Source organism: Malaclemys terrapin, chromosome 17, assembly GCF_027887155.1.
Source record: "Malaclemys terrapin pileata isolate rMalTer1 chromosome 17, rMalTer1.hap1, whole genome shotgun sequence".
Taxonomy (NCBI): Eukaryota; Metazoa; Chordata; order Testudines; family Emydidae; genus Malaclemys; species Malaclemys terrapin.
In genome coordinates, this window is record NC_071521.1 from 4795746 (window position 1) to 4808037 (window position 12292).

Genomic DNA, 12292 nt, shown 5'->3' on the forward strand with positions numbered 1-12292 from the left:
TGTGACAAAACAACACATTCTAAGTGGGCATCGAGCAGCCACTCTCACAGGTAACTTCACAAAGATCTGCTCCCCATCCGGACCCAGAGCCCATCCTGCCAGGGGCTGAGCACAGAAGAGGAATTAAGGGCACTCAGCAGTTTGCAGGAACCAGTCCTGAATCTTTAGCTACTCCTTGTTCTGAGAAGCCCCTCCCTCTCGCAGCTGCTGCCTGCGCAGGACTGTACGGACACCTCTGGGAGGGCACCGCTTTCTGCAGTGCTCTCCATCCTTTGCTATTTCTGTTCGGTGCACCGAAAAGTAAAAGCTTCCCCCCTTCCCAACCCATTCTACACTGACACCCATCCGGCCAAAGGTTGCTTTCACACTCCCCCAGGGTGCGTGCACACGGACACGCACACGCACAGAGAGAAGGCTCTCAATTCCTTACCATAGGGCCCAGATTTTCAACTCTTCTTAACTCTGCCACAGCTCCTCTGTCCACCAGGCCAGTTGTCTGGCTTTGCAGAAAGCTTATAAAAATCCACCCTCCGTAACAGAAACTCCCCCCATACAAACCTCCTGGAGGTTTTTACCTGTCCCCCTTTCTCATCCCATCCCTTCCATAGGCCTAGCTGAACTGGATATGCAAAAGCAGTTCAAGCTTCAGCTCGGCTCCTGATGCCGTCTGATTGGCTGTTCTGTAGCTGGGTAGGAGAGCTACAATCACCATAAATGTCAACATTAGTCCGGTTACTGGTGAGCATTGCTGTGCTGGCCTGGCCTGCTGTTCAGAGCACAGGCATGAGAGACACAAAATACACTAACTAATGCACTCCGGAGAAGGCAGCTCTCCTATCCTCCAGGGGAAGCAATTAAACAGCTGGGAAATGGCCTAATGGCACCATGCTCTGCTGCATTCGGTTTAAATCAAGGAAAACATTTGGACAACAATATCCTGGGACCTCCTGCAGCTCTGGAAGTGAACGGGAACAGGTCTAGTGGTTGGGAAGAGCTGGGGTGACTGTACTCCAATGGGACCTCTGAATCAGCTTCTGCCAGCTTGCCGGCCAGCTCAGAGTTCTTACCAAGATTCTCTCTGCTCAGGCCGGAGGGGGCTGCAGGGTCCAGGGCATCTATTCCAGCAGTTAGCCATGGTGGAAATGCAGCTATGGAGCAAGAGCTGCGAATAGCTTCCCCTCTCACATTAGCTTCACAGAGAAATAATGCAGCCAACCAAGAGACATGCTGGCCACACACCTGCCCTCTGAAATGAGGCCCCTGTAAGTCAGAGACGGCATTGTGACAATTAACAGCATCTCCTGCAGAAAAATCAGAGAGTTTCCCGGAGGAGTCTCAAAAGGCCAGGGCAAACCAAGGCTGTGTTGCAACATAATCAGCTGTTTGAAAAATATATTCTCCTCACAGAGGTGCTAACACTGCTTCGGTTGATTACCGCTGAAAACTAGTTTAGAAACCTAATTTGCTTCCCACCAATCATGCTCTTCATTTGCTGCTCCTTTGCAGCCTAGCCAGCAAAACTGGCCCAGGGACTTTCACCTCATTTTATAGGGTTACCATACGTCCAGATTTTCCTGGACATGTCCGGCTTTTTGGGCCTCAAATCCCCGTCCAGGAGGGAATCCCAAAAAGCCGGACACATCTGGGAAAATAGGGAGGGAGGGGTTTGGGGCGTGGGACTCAGCCGGAGCCGCTGGGGCGGCAGTGCTTGGCCGGGGGCCGGGGCCGCGGCGGGCCAGAGCCGCTCGGCTGGAACCAGGGCCGATGCCCCAGGGCCCGAGCCGAGCTGGGCGGGAGCCGCCGGGGCCAGACCCTCTTGGCCTGGGCCGGCTGGCCGCTGGAGGGAGCCGCTCAGCCAGGGGGGTTGGACTGGGCCGCGCCGCGCCCCACCCCTCCCCAGCCCCAGCTTACCTGTTGCCTCCCTGTTTCAGGCTTCCCGCGAACATTTGATTCGCGGGAAGCAGGGGAGGGGGAGGAGCAGGGGGCGGAGCGTTCAGGGGAGGGGGCAGAGTTGGGGCGGGGACTTTGAGGAAGGGGCGGAGTTGGGGCAGGGCCGGGGTCCCTTGGAGTGTCCTCCTTTTTTTTAAATTAAAATATGGTAACCCTAATTGTGCAACCTATCTGATCTCCCTGCTGTATGTATTTCTAGTATCCCTCTATAACGTCACCACCATGTCCTCAGAGCCACACCACTGTGAAAGTTGTTCGGTGATTAATTTCTTTGCAATGAACCTCATGAGAGCATTTCTATTCACGGCCGATTCTGTACAACCCTTTACTTTTGCAAAAGCTATGCAATGTCTATTCCTCCCTGACCACGCCCCTTTATGCTCACTTTGAAAGCTCCACTTTATATTAAAATATACTGGAGAAGGGGGAAAATCCAGCAGCCTCCCCAAAGATGAGGCTGCCCAGTATCTTCCAACTCTAGGGAATGCATGCAAAGAAGTTACTGGCCTCTGTGCCAGCCCCTTCAATAGTAAAGGATGGTGTCTGCAGAGGCAACCAAACCCACCTGTGTTTGACAAGATCAGAATCTGCTCTGCCACCTAAGAATCCTCCCCCTTTAACAGCAGAACGTCAGCCAGCAGCAGGGGACGCTCAGGTGAGCGCTCTGGTTGTCTCTGGCTCTCCTGGTTCTGTGAGCCAGGCTTGGGATTGGAGAAGAACAGACAGACTTGTGGATTACGCAGTACTTTTTGGTTCCTTTTAGACTGGGAATAGATGGAAGTAGCGGCTACCAGCCACTCCCACTCCTTTTCAATTATGCCTCTAAAGCTGCCAAATCCAGGCAGTGCAGAAAATAAGGGCTGTCCTAAAACGAGCAGTGGGTAAGTCAGTGGCAGAAGTGTGCTGGAGCAGGAGAGGAGAGCAGGCAAAGACGAGGAGAGAGAGGCTACGCAGTTTGGTACAATGCCCTGGTTTCCATCCCCCTTCTCCAGCCCACATTAACACATTTCCACAGGTGTAGACAGATCCCTCCATTACTCATTGAGAACAAATGAAAAGCCACCACATGGCACCATCCCGAGGGTTATTTATGGGGGTTTCCTTTCCCACCTTTCCAAGACTACAGTCCATGTCTGCAGCAAACCATAAATCCCATAGCGAGAAGCAGGGCTGCCCTCGATCGGGGACAATCCCAGCATCCAGCCGCACCTGCTGCTCAGCACTAGAAGGGCATCTCAGAGCCAAGAGGAAGGTCGATAATAATTAATACTTTGCACTTCCAGAAAGCAGGCTGGAAGCTGGCAGATCTCTGAGAAGGGGCACAGCTCCACCTCCCCGACAGCAGGTACTTCCTGCTCCCGCCCAGTGACCCAGGAGCCAGATCCCCAGACTTCTCCTCCCACAGCAACCAGAAGTTGGGTTGGTTCTTCTGAAAAAGGAAAGCGAGCAATCTGATGGTGTCAGCTGTGGACTGGGAGCCAGGACTCCTGACTTCTGCCCCCTGCTATGACATTAACTCATTGTGGGACATTAGTCACTTATGTCCCTCAGTTTCCACTCCTGGAAAAGAGGGGAAATGACCCTCCCTTAGCTCAGGGGGCTGATGCCAGCTTTAATTAACGTGTGCTACAGGCTTTGAGATCACTGGCTGGCAGACACTAGTGAAGGACAAAGCATTAGTGTGGGACTTGCACAAAAAAGGCCAGTCGTCCTTCAGCCTTTGCTGCTAATAAATTCTAGTAGGGCCCTTTCCTTCCTCCCAGTGTAAACGGCCCCTCACCCCGTCCTACCAGCCATGCAGGGGCAAGCAGCATGCTTGGCACAACACCTCCAGTCAATGGATTTCACATTGCTAACTGGGCAGAGGCCTGTTTCTTCTCGCAGTCTGCACACTATGCCCAGGATTTAGCAGGATCTGGGGGTCTGGCTTCCCCGCAGGGCGCTCTGCAGCAGCCTCACCCTTTGCAAGCAGCCGTGGAACGCAGAGATGGTTTTGGAGTCCTCGATCTGGTTTTCATAGTGCCTATAAAGAAGGGCACCAGGGTCAACCTTCTTCCCAGGTTTGGATACATTATTGGGGTAGCCAAAAATAACAAAAAGGCAGCTCCAATCAATCGTTCCGGCCCCAGCAGCAGCCCTAGGATCCTCAGAGGAGAGTGCTAAGTGCTGGTTTGAGCCTGGGAGGTCCCTGGCAGCCTGGAGTCACTCCCACCTGGAAGAAAGGCTCTCTGCAGAGCTTCTGAATAACGTCACTCAACTGCTCCAAAGGGAGCCCGTGTCCAACCGTCCCCACTCTCATAAAGCTGCAATAAAGCGTGGCGGTTCGTATGGGAGAGCCAGGGGCTTCGCTCGCCTTGTTTCCTTCTGCTCCTTATCTCCTGCTTGCTAAGGTCAAGTTACAGTTTTACTAGCTCGTTATCATTTTGGCATGGCGCTAAAATACAAGACCTGAACTTTGGAACAACCCTGGCACCCCCCGTGAGGGGAGAGCTGCAGCGACTCGGGCCAGCGGAGACAGGCAGCGAGCGGCCAGGCGGTTCTAGCAGGCCAGCACTAGAACCATTCCTTGTGTGCGCTTGTATGCGATATCAGACGATCCAGAAGCAGGTCTGAGCAAGCACATGCTTCTGGCCCTGTGCAGCAGCTGGCGCCAGATACGCCTGGTATCTCGCTTGTCATTACAATTCATCGAGATGCAGCAGGTCCCACATGGTGTAAAGCAGCACAGCTCCACTGAAGTCTGCGGATTCACGCCAGCCCAGGATCTGGCCCATAGATAGTAGAGTTGGAAAAGGCCAGTTAGGCCCTGGCTAGTCCTCCCGCCTCTGCCAACGCAGGGCTGTTCCCTGCATGCTACTTGCAGGGACTGTCCAGTTTGGTTTCCAGGGTCCCAAGCTGAAACCCAGCGAGGGAGTCCGAGCCTGAACAGCGATACTGCTATTTTTAGCCCTGTAGCCTGAGTCAATTGACCCAGACTCGGTGCCACGCGGCAGGGAGCGGGTGTGTGCATTATAGTGTAGATGCAACCAGGAGCCTCGGCTCCCCTCTAACACATCCTAAACTCGGGAATGTTTCCCTGATACTTACCCACTTTCATCCACTTAGGTGGGTGTGGTTTATCGGCCTAAGCTTAGAACAGCGATCCCCAAACTTTTCAGGGTCACCCCCCTCCCCCATCCCTGTCCACCCCTCCCACCCCAGCTGGGAATGAGGCCGCAGCTTCCGGGCTGGAGGGACACGGACGGGGTAAAGCAGCCGGAGGCCCCACTGCACCCCGGAAATTTCCTTCAATCCCCCCTAGAGGGGCGCGTCCCACAGTTTGGGGATCTCTGGCTTAGAATTACAGGTTCCAGGCCAAGCACAGCTAACTTAACCCTTCGTCTGCTAGAGAGCACTATGATGACGGGTGTCTTTCAGCTGAAACCTTAAGAACTGGGATCCTGTTTGGTCTGTGAGGCCATTACCTCTGTCCCAGTGATTACTGCCAGGCACCATGCTTTGAAGAAGCTACGCTCAAGAGACCCAGTGCTTAGATACTACTGCAATGGGCATTACAGGAAAGCTATACACAGACCTATTAGTCATAAAAATCCTTGAGCCAGGACTTATCCCAATATCCTACAGCCAAATTTTCACCTCACCTCCCAGTTGTGAATCATGATGTGTGCTGGTAGAGGGCCATCTCCACCCATTTCAGCAGGGTTAGATGCAGTTGTAAAATACTTTGGCAGCTTTTATTATTATTACTGCTACTAATTAAACCCCACTCTTCCTTAGCACTTGCACCATCCAAATTCCTTAAAGACTTCCATTAGTCATCCACTAGTCTTCTGATTGTTTAAAAGTGCCCATTGGACCAAAAGAGTCGGTGTATCCTGTCGGACACTCAGCGTGTCAAACAGTATCTCTGGCTGGCTCCTAAGACCAAAGTTTTGCCCTTGTTCACATTTAACGGGTATTCGTGACGTAGCTCATGATTACCGTAGAGTTCCATCTCTTCTGAGAACCAGGAGCCTCTCTCTTCTCTGGACTTAAAATGACCTTGGGTTAATCTGGGTTTGCTGAAGTCAGATGGGACGGGGAGGGTGCTAGAACCAGCCATTCCCCCTCCCCAGCTGGGAAGTGACCTTTCCAGCTGCTGCTGTGTTTACTTTTCTCCAGGTCGTTAAAGCCAGAGTCCATTCATTCTATATTGGCTGTGATGTCTGGGCTTTGAGGACTCCATCCATTCACAGAGGAAGCTCACTCACCTGACCGGAGTGGTTAAAGCTGGCACAGTGGGTTACTCAAGTCAGTTCCATCCCTTTTCAGGAGTTCAGACTAAACTCTTGTCAAAAGCCAGGAAAGACACAATATTCTTTTTAAAAAGCTCAACCAATCCCGTGCTGGTCAGTATAATTCAACTGGTAGAGTGGCTCATGTCTGCAGGGCCGAGTACAACCATTTTTTATTGAGGCCGTGTACCTGTCACTGTAGGGCTGATCACAAGTACTAGGGCCATATGCATTATGCTGCAGTTACAGGGTTGGCTCCTGAGCTCTAGGCTGAATTCTCACAGGGACATTTTTCAAGCGTGCTGGGTGGAGCACAGTGGTGTGTTAAGGCAGGTGCTGTGACCTAGTGTCAAGAGCACCAAACTTGGACTCAGGTGAGCTGGGTCCTGTTCCCGCCACTGATCTGCAGGGTGACTTTGGGCCAGTCACATTCCCTCTGTGTGCCTCAGCTTCGCCAGCTATAAAATGGGGATAATGATACTGCCCTTTTTTCGTACGGCTCTACATACGAGCATGTGTTACTGTAGATGCCTGTGCTGTACTTCAGATGCCTGTGCTACTGGTGTTAGGCCAATTTCTGACCAGGAATGTGCATACATTGAAATCCCACGGAGCCCTCTATGGCAGCACAGCCCGGGGGAGGATATTTCCTCCTGGTTTCTAGTTTGGTTTGAAAGTCCCTGGGACAGTTTGAGAGGAAAAAATTACCTTTGTCCTATATTCTAGCAGAAGAGTTCAGACGAGAAGCAGTCCTGACTCCTGAACACCGAGGTGGGACTGGCTCCAAGACACAGACCCTGAAACAATGCTTGGGGGACAACAAGGCTATTTCTATTGCTGCCACTTCTGCCCAGTGCAGCTGGCTGAAGGCAGAAGCTCCTCCAGTCAGGCCTCGCCAGCGTTCACATCTAGTCATCGTCAGTTCAGCTCATCTAATTAATCTGGGCTTCTTACCGCAATCTGGTCAAGTCGGATATAAAGTTGGAGGCTGAGCTGTTTGATCTCCTCACCTGGCAGTTTACAGCTCTGCATCTCACAACCCATGACACAGATTCAACACCTGGCCGACAATAAACCAACAAACCAGGCTCGGCCTGGCGCCGCCCAATAAAGGTGGGGCAGATGCCATTGGGTTGAGCTCCTGGCAGCCCGCTGTGGAACCTCACCTGCAAAGTCATAGTGCTAGAGAAATACCAGCAAATGGCAAAATGACCTTGACTGTGGTTTATTTTTCTCTCCCATTCAGTTTCAGATAAATAGTTAATCCAGAGGTGAAGGGCACAGAAAACCACCCAGGCCTTGAAGATTAGAGAAACAATAGCAAGATAAAAATGACAGATTTTTTAAAAAGAGTTCACTCCCTAGTGTTATTAAAGATGGGCCTGATTTGTAGAGATGTTGAGGAGCCACAACTTGAACACAGTCAACTTCAGCTGTAGAGTTGTGGGCAGAGACATAGACCCTGTGGGTGCTCTGGGGCTCAAGCACCCACAGAAAAATAATAGGGGGTGCTCAGCACCCACCGGCCACTTCTGTTCGGCAGGGCCTCCGATCAGCTATCTGGCAGCTGGCAGGAAGCACTCGGGGGAAGGCGGAAAGCAGAGGCTGGGGAGGTGGGGGCAGGAGACGGAGCAGGGGTGGAGCACTCACTGGGAAAAATAAAAGTCAGCGCCTGTGGTTGTGGTTGTCCACCACTTCTGAAAATCAGGCCCTGAATCAAAGTATATTTAATTTGAAACTATCTTTAGCCTGTGATTGATGCCACTTTACTCTCTGCACTTGATCAGCATGAAGTGTGAAACTAGACTGGTCAGTTTCTCTTTCTGTTTCTAATCAATTTCACCTTTGGTTAAACTGCACTAGCTCATTCACTAGCACTAAGCTTTTGTGTTGGGTTTCCAGCAAACAAAGGGAAACTGAAATAAACAAGAAACCTGCTTTCATTGCGATTTCATTTGTTAATCATTAATATTTTTTATTTCTATCAGGTTTTGTAAGTCTCTTTTTTTCTCCTAAACCCAGAGCCTGATCTTGCAAATATGTACTAACATCAGGGGCGGCTCCAGGCACCAGTGCAGCAAGCACGTGCCTGGAGTGGCAAGCCGCGGGGGGTGGCATGCCGGTCGCCGTGAAGGCGGCAGTCAGGCAGCCTTTGGCGGCATGCCTGGGGGAGGTCCGCCGGTCCCGCGGCTTCGACGGTAATTCGGCGGTGGGTATGCCGAAGGCGTGGGACTGGCAGATCACCCGCAGAAACGCTGCCGAATCCGCGTGACCAGTGGACTGCCCGCAGGCGTGCCGCCGAAGGCTGCCTGACTGCCATGCTTGGGGTGGCAAAAACCATAGAGCCGCCCCAGACTACCATGCACAGTGTTCCTTCCCAGGCACAAGAGGAAGCACAGCTCAAGCTGGTGAGCATTTGCAGGATCCAGCTTATCAATTTTAGGTTTAAAACAGTCGCCTTTTAAAGTCACATGATTTGGGTACAGCAAATACAAATGAACTTATTAGCATCTAAACAGCATTTTACGCTGCTTTATCTTTCTTAATGAAAATATTTGCATATATAAAACCCAGGGTTTTACAGGCAGCAGCTGAACTTGGAGATTGTTTCACGAAATTAAATGCATTTCCACCTCTCCTTTGTTCCTTAAAAAAATACAAAAATTTTTAAAAACCAAAATAAATAAGTAACAGGAAATGTGAGTCATCCTATTTGACACTTACGATGGTTCCATTACAAAAGATAATCATTTGCTCCACTCATCAGTTGCTATATATGGCGAACAACGCCTTTTCATCAGTCAGGAAAAGCAACCCGTTATTCCCCATGACATTTGCGCTGGGACTCTGATGCTTATGTTCTCCAAGACTCACTTCTGATCTTTTTCATTATTATGTTTTTAATGAACCCATCTTCTAAAGGGAAATAGAAGTGAGGGGTTTATTTGACTGTAAGCATTTTATCCACGCAGGCTCATACAAACCCAGCACTAGCAGATACAGCTAATTTCTTCCAATTGCCTGTCTGCATCATAGCCAGATAGACTGCTTGTGCCTTTTATGGATATAAAGGACATCCCCCTCTGTATATGAATTCTGAAGCTCTTCCCTTCAAATGGAAGAAGATTCAGGTCTATTAAGTTTGTTATTCTCAACACTGTTTTCACAGCTATAACAGGGAGATTCTGGTTGCCACATCCCCTGCTTTCCTCACACTAAAACTCAACAGCACACGAGCTCTTGTGATATTCATAGGTTTGTTGCATTTTCGTATCTTATCACCTGGACAGTGTATGCGGAGCAGTTAAAAGGAGATTATAAAGCACTAAGAAACATTTAAGCCAATCAAAGTGCTTGATTGGATGAATCCACTTAGCCCTCTAATTTTGCCTTCTGGATTCAGCTCCCACGTTTACAGGCCAGGGTTTGACACAGCCGCTTTTCACTCCAGCCAGCAACAATCTCCTCTTCCTTCCCTTCCACAACAACCTACTGACAAAACTCATTTTCCACTGACAGTTCAACATCTTACTGACACAAGACCCAGAGCACGTCTAGATCTATCCAGGTTCCATAGGAAAACCTGCCCATTGGAAGCTGCATGGGTCTGCCTTTTGGATCCAGACAGGCTTATCTGCAGCCATACATGTCAGTTTTTACAGAAACCACATTTCAACCATCGCACAAAAGGCCGTAAATCCTGATTAAAAAATCCCCGCAGAGCCCAGAAACACAGCCGGGCAAAGGAAACCTATTTTTATAAATCACCGCGCGATTTTTCACTGACATCTCCATTTTTCTTTACTGACTTTCACTAACAGTCCATTCCTGATGGATGATTTTCCTACTGATCAAGGTAGCCTGGGAGATGAGCGCTGTATAATATTCAAAGGAGGATTGAGCGAGCGTTGTTCAGAGCCCAGGCAATTGCTTTGGAATAGTGATTTCAGTTGTCAAGGCTGAATCCCACTGCTCCATGCCCCCCAATCAGAAAATACAGTGGGAGATTTCACAGTGCAGGAACGCTGGTGTCATTCAGCAGCCTGCAGGCATCGTTTCTGCAACCCCCTGCAAGTCCAGGGGCAACTACTTTCAACACTGGAGCTAAAAAAATATTATTAAAACTTACGAAATGCAGAAACTCTTGAAAAGTCAAATCTGGCACAGCCTTAAATGAAATTACAGTACATGCCTGTGAGGGGAACGTGGATAAGGACGTAGTCATGCTTGCATGCAGGCCTTATCCACAACCCACACCTGCTGCTACTCTCTGAAAGTCTGACTAATGAACACAATTTATGGTTAGGAGGCTGTAAGACACCGAAAAGGTTAGACTGCAGACCCAGAAGTGAGGCACAGATTGAGCAGGGTTCATAGATGACCGTCACATTGCAAGACTAAATCACTGTACTTCAGAGTAAGGCAGGCTAGGATAGGCCACCTCCAGTCCAAAGGACGCAGCCCCGCTGGGAATAGGTTGCCATGGGCAGGAGAATGTGGCGGAGAAATGCATTCAAAAGAGGAGGAAAGGAAATCAGTGCTAAATGTTGTTGAAAAAATAATCATCGAGAAGGATCTCAAAGCCAGAGGGATGAGTTCTATTCAAATCTCTATGTAACAATACAGAAAGGGCATCGGGATCTAGCAGATTAAGCAAGGACAGAGAGGAAATGTTGCGTCCTTATCCCAACTCTCCATAAACTGGGTCATGTCACTTCACTCGTCTGTGCTTCCGTTTCCCCTCCTGAAAGAGGAGGGTCGTGACCCTTCATATCACAGGATTAGTTGATGTTGCTGAAATGTAATAGAATTCCAAGTGCCAGGTCAGAGCTAGGTGTCATATTACAGAGCGGAGAAGACTCACTTCCTAATCATTACAATACAGTTTTTTTCTTACATGAGTCATGGGTCATGAGTTCAGCATGTAAGCAAGAAGGACCTTGTAAGGGCCAGGGGCCGCTGGCCCCTTGCCCAGCTCTCTCCAAGGCAGAGACAAATACACTGAAGACTTTGGATGTGTTCAGAAATGTGGTGAGAATGTGGATGTTTCTATACGTGCTGGGTGTATCGTGCAACAGAACCTTCCCTGTATCTGGTCGGATACCGTTTGATTAAAAAAATAGTAATAAAAAAACAGAGCTGTGTAAATGTCAGCTGCCAACCCTCAAGTCAGTGAGCTGCGGGCTCTAGCCTCCTCCGGATTCAGTTCTGGCTACGTCATAACTGCTGCAGAGCTCCCACGGGGCACTGTTTGGGCTCTGCTTCACCAGATGCCAGTCCTGATTCCATTGGATTAAGCGTACATGGGGACGGATCCCAGGGGAAACATGCTGGCTTTCCACTCGATTCCTTTCCTTGCTGGCTCCCCAGCTGTGGCCCGAGGCTGCTTTGTTGGGTTTGCAGGGGAAGGGTTAAAATCCCTCTGGGAAATAAACCAACACATTCTTTGTTCTGTTTTTTGTAACACATTCAAACCATTTTTATTCCACGCAGGTTTTGACCCTGAAAACGAGGTTACCACAGGGGTGGGTGTTTTACTGTATGAAATTACTGACGCCCACAAAGGAGCAGGCCACAAACCACTTTCACTCCTGAGCCAGGATGTGAATTCCTTCCTCGGGAGGGCAGAGCCAGTGCACCAATCTCCATTTGAACACTAAGGGCCATAGTCTGCTCTGTCACACGGGGGGAATCCCGAGGTAACCCTGCTGAAGGGATGTTCTGGATTTACGCCAGCATAGCCGAAACCAGAATCTGGCCCTCTGCGTGTATACTTAGCAGAGGGCCTTTGAAGTGCAGCATAGCTTTCTGTGCTGAGCAATAAGGTCAGATAAGACGGAAGGCAGGGTGTTCAAAGGGCTGCAGCCTCTCCCTAGTTTGTGCCAGCTCAGGTTTGGGGCCAGGCTGGGGAGGTGTAGCTAGCAGCCTGTCAGTCAGCTGTTAGCAGGGAGATTTACTCGGGCAATGCAAATGGTAAATCAGGATCCACTCCACTGCGGGAGGCAGCTGGCAGATTTGTAGTTCAAGTGCCTTTAACAATCATCCTATTTTGCAGCCAGGTTCCCCCA

At 50.0% G+C, this 12292-nt stretch overlaps 1 protein-coding gene across 13 annotated transcripts in view; it reads right to left on the bottom strand.

Annotated features, from left to right (window-relative positions):
- DAB2IP (DAB2 interacting protein) overlaps positions 1–12292 on the bottom strand; it is a 407650-nt gene that overhangs the window by 83711 nt on the left and 311647 nt on the right. The window contains exon 1 of one of the 13 annotated variants that reach the window (XM_054007204.1): positions 3910–4258. The exons of 10 other annotated variants lie outside the window; for them this stretch is intronic. In XM_054007204.1, coding sequence (XP_053863179.1) covers positions 3910–4022 — 113 coding nt within the window. In that variant the 5' untranslated portion in view covers positions 4023–4258. Of the gene's footprint in view, positions 1–430; positions 454–3740; positions 3762–3909; positions 4259–12292 lie in introns of those variants that run through there. 2 more of the 13 variants (XM_054007208.1, XM_054007207.1) reach the window with 2 other exon arrangements.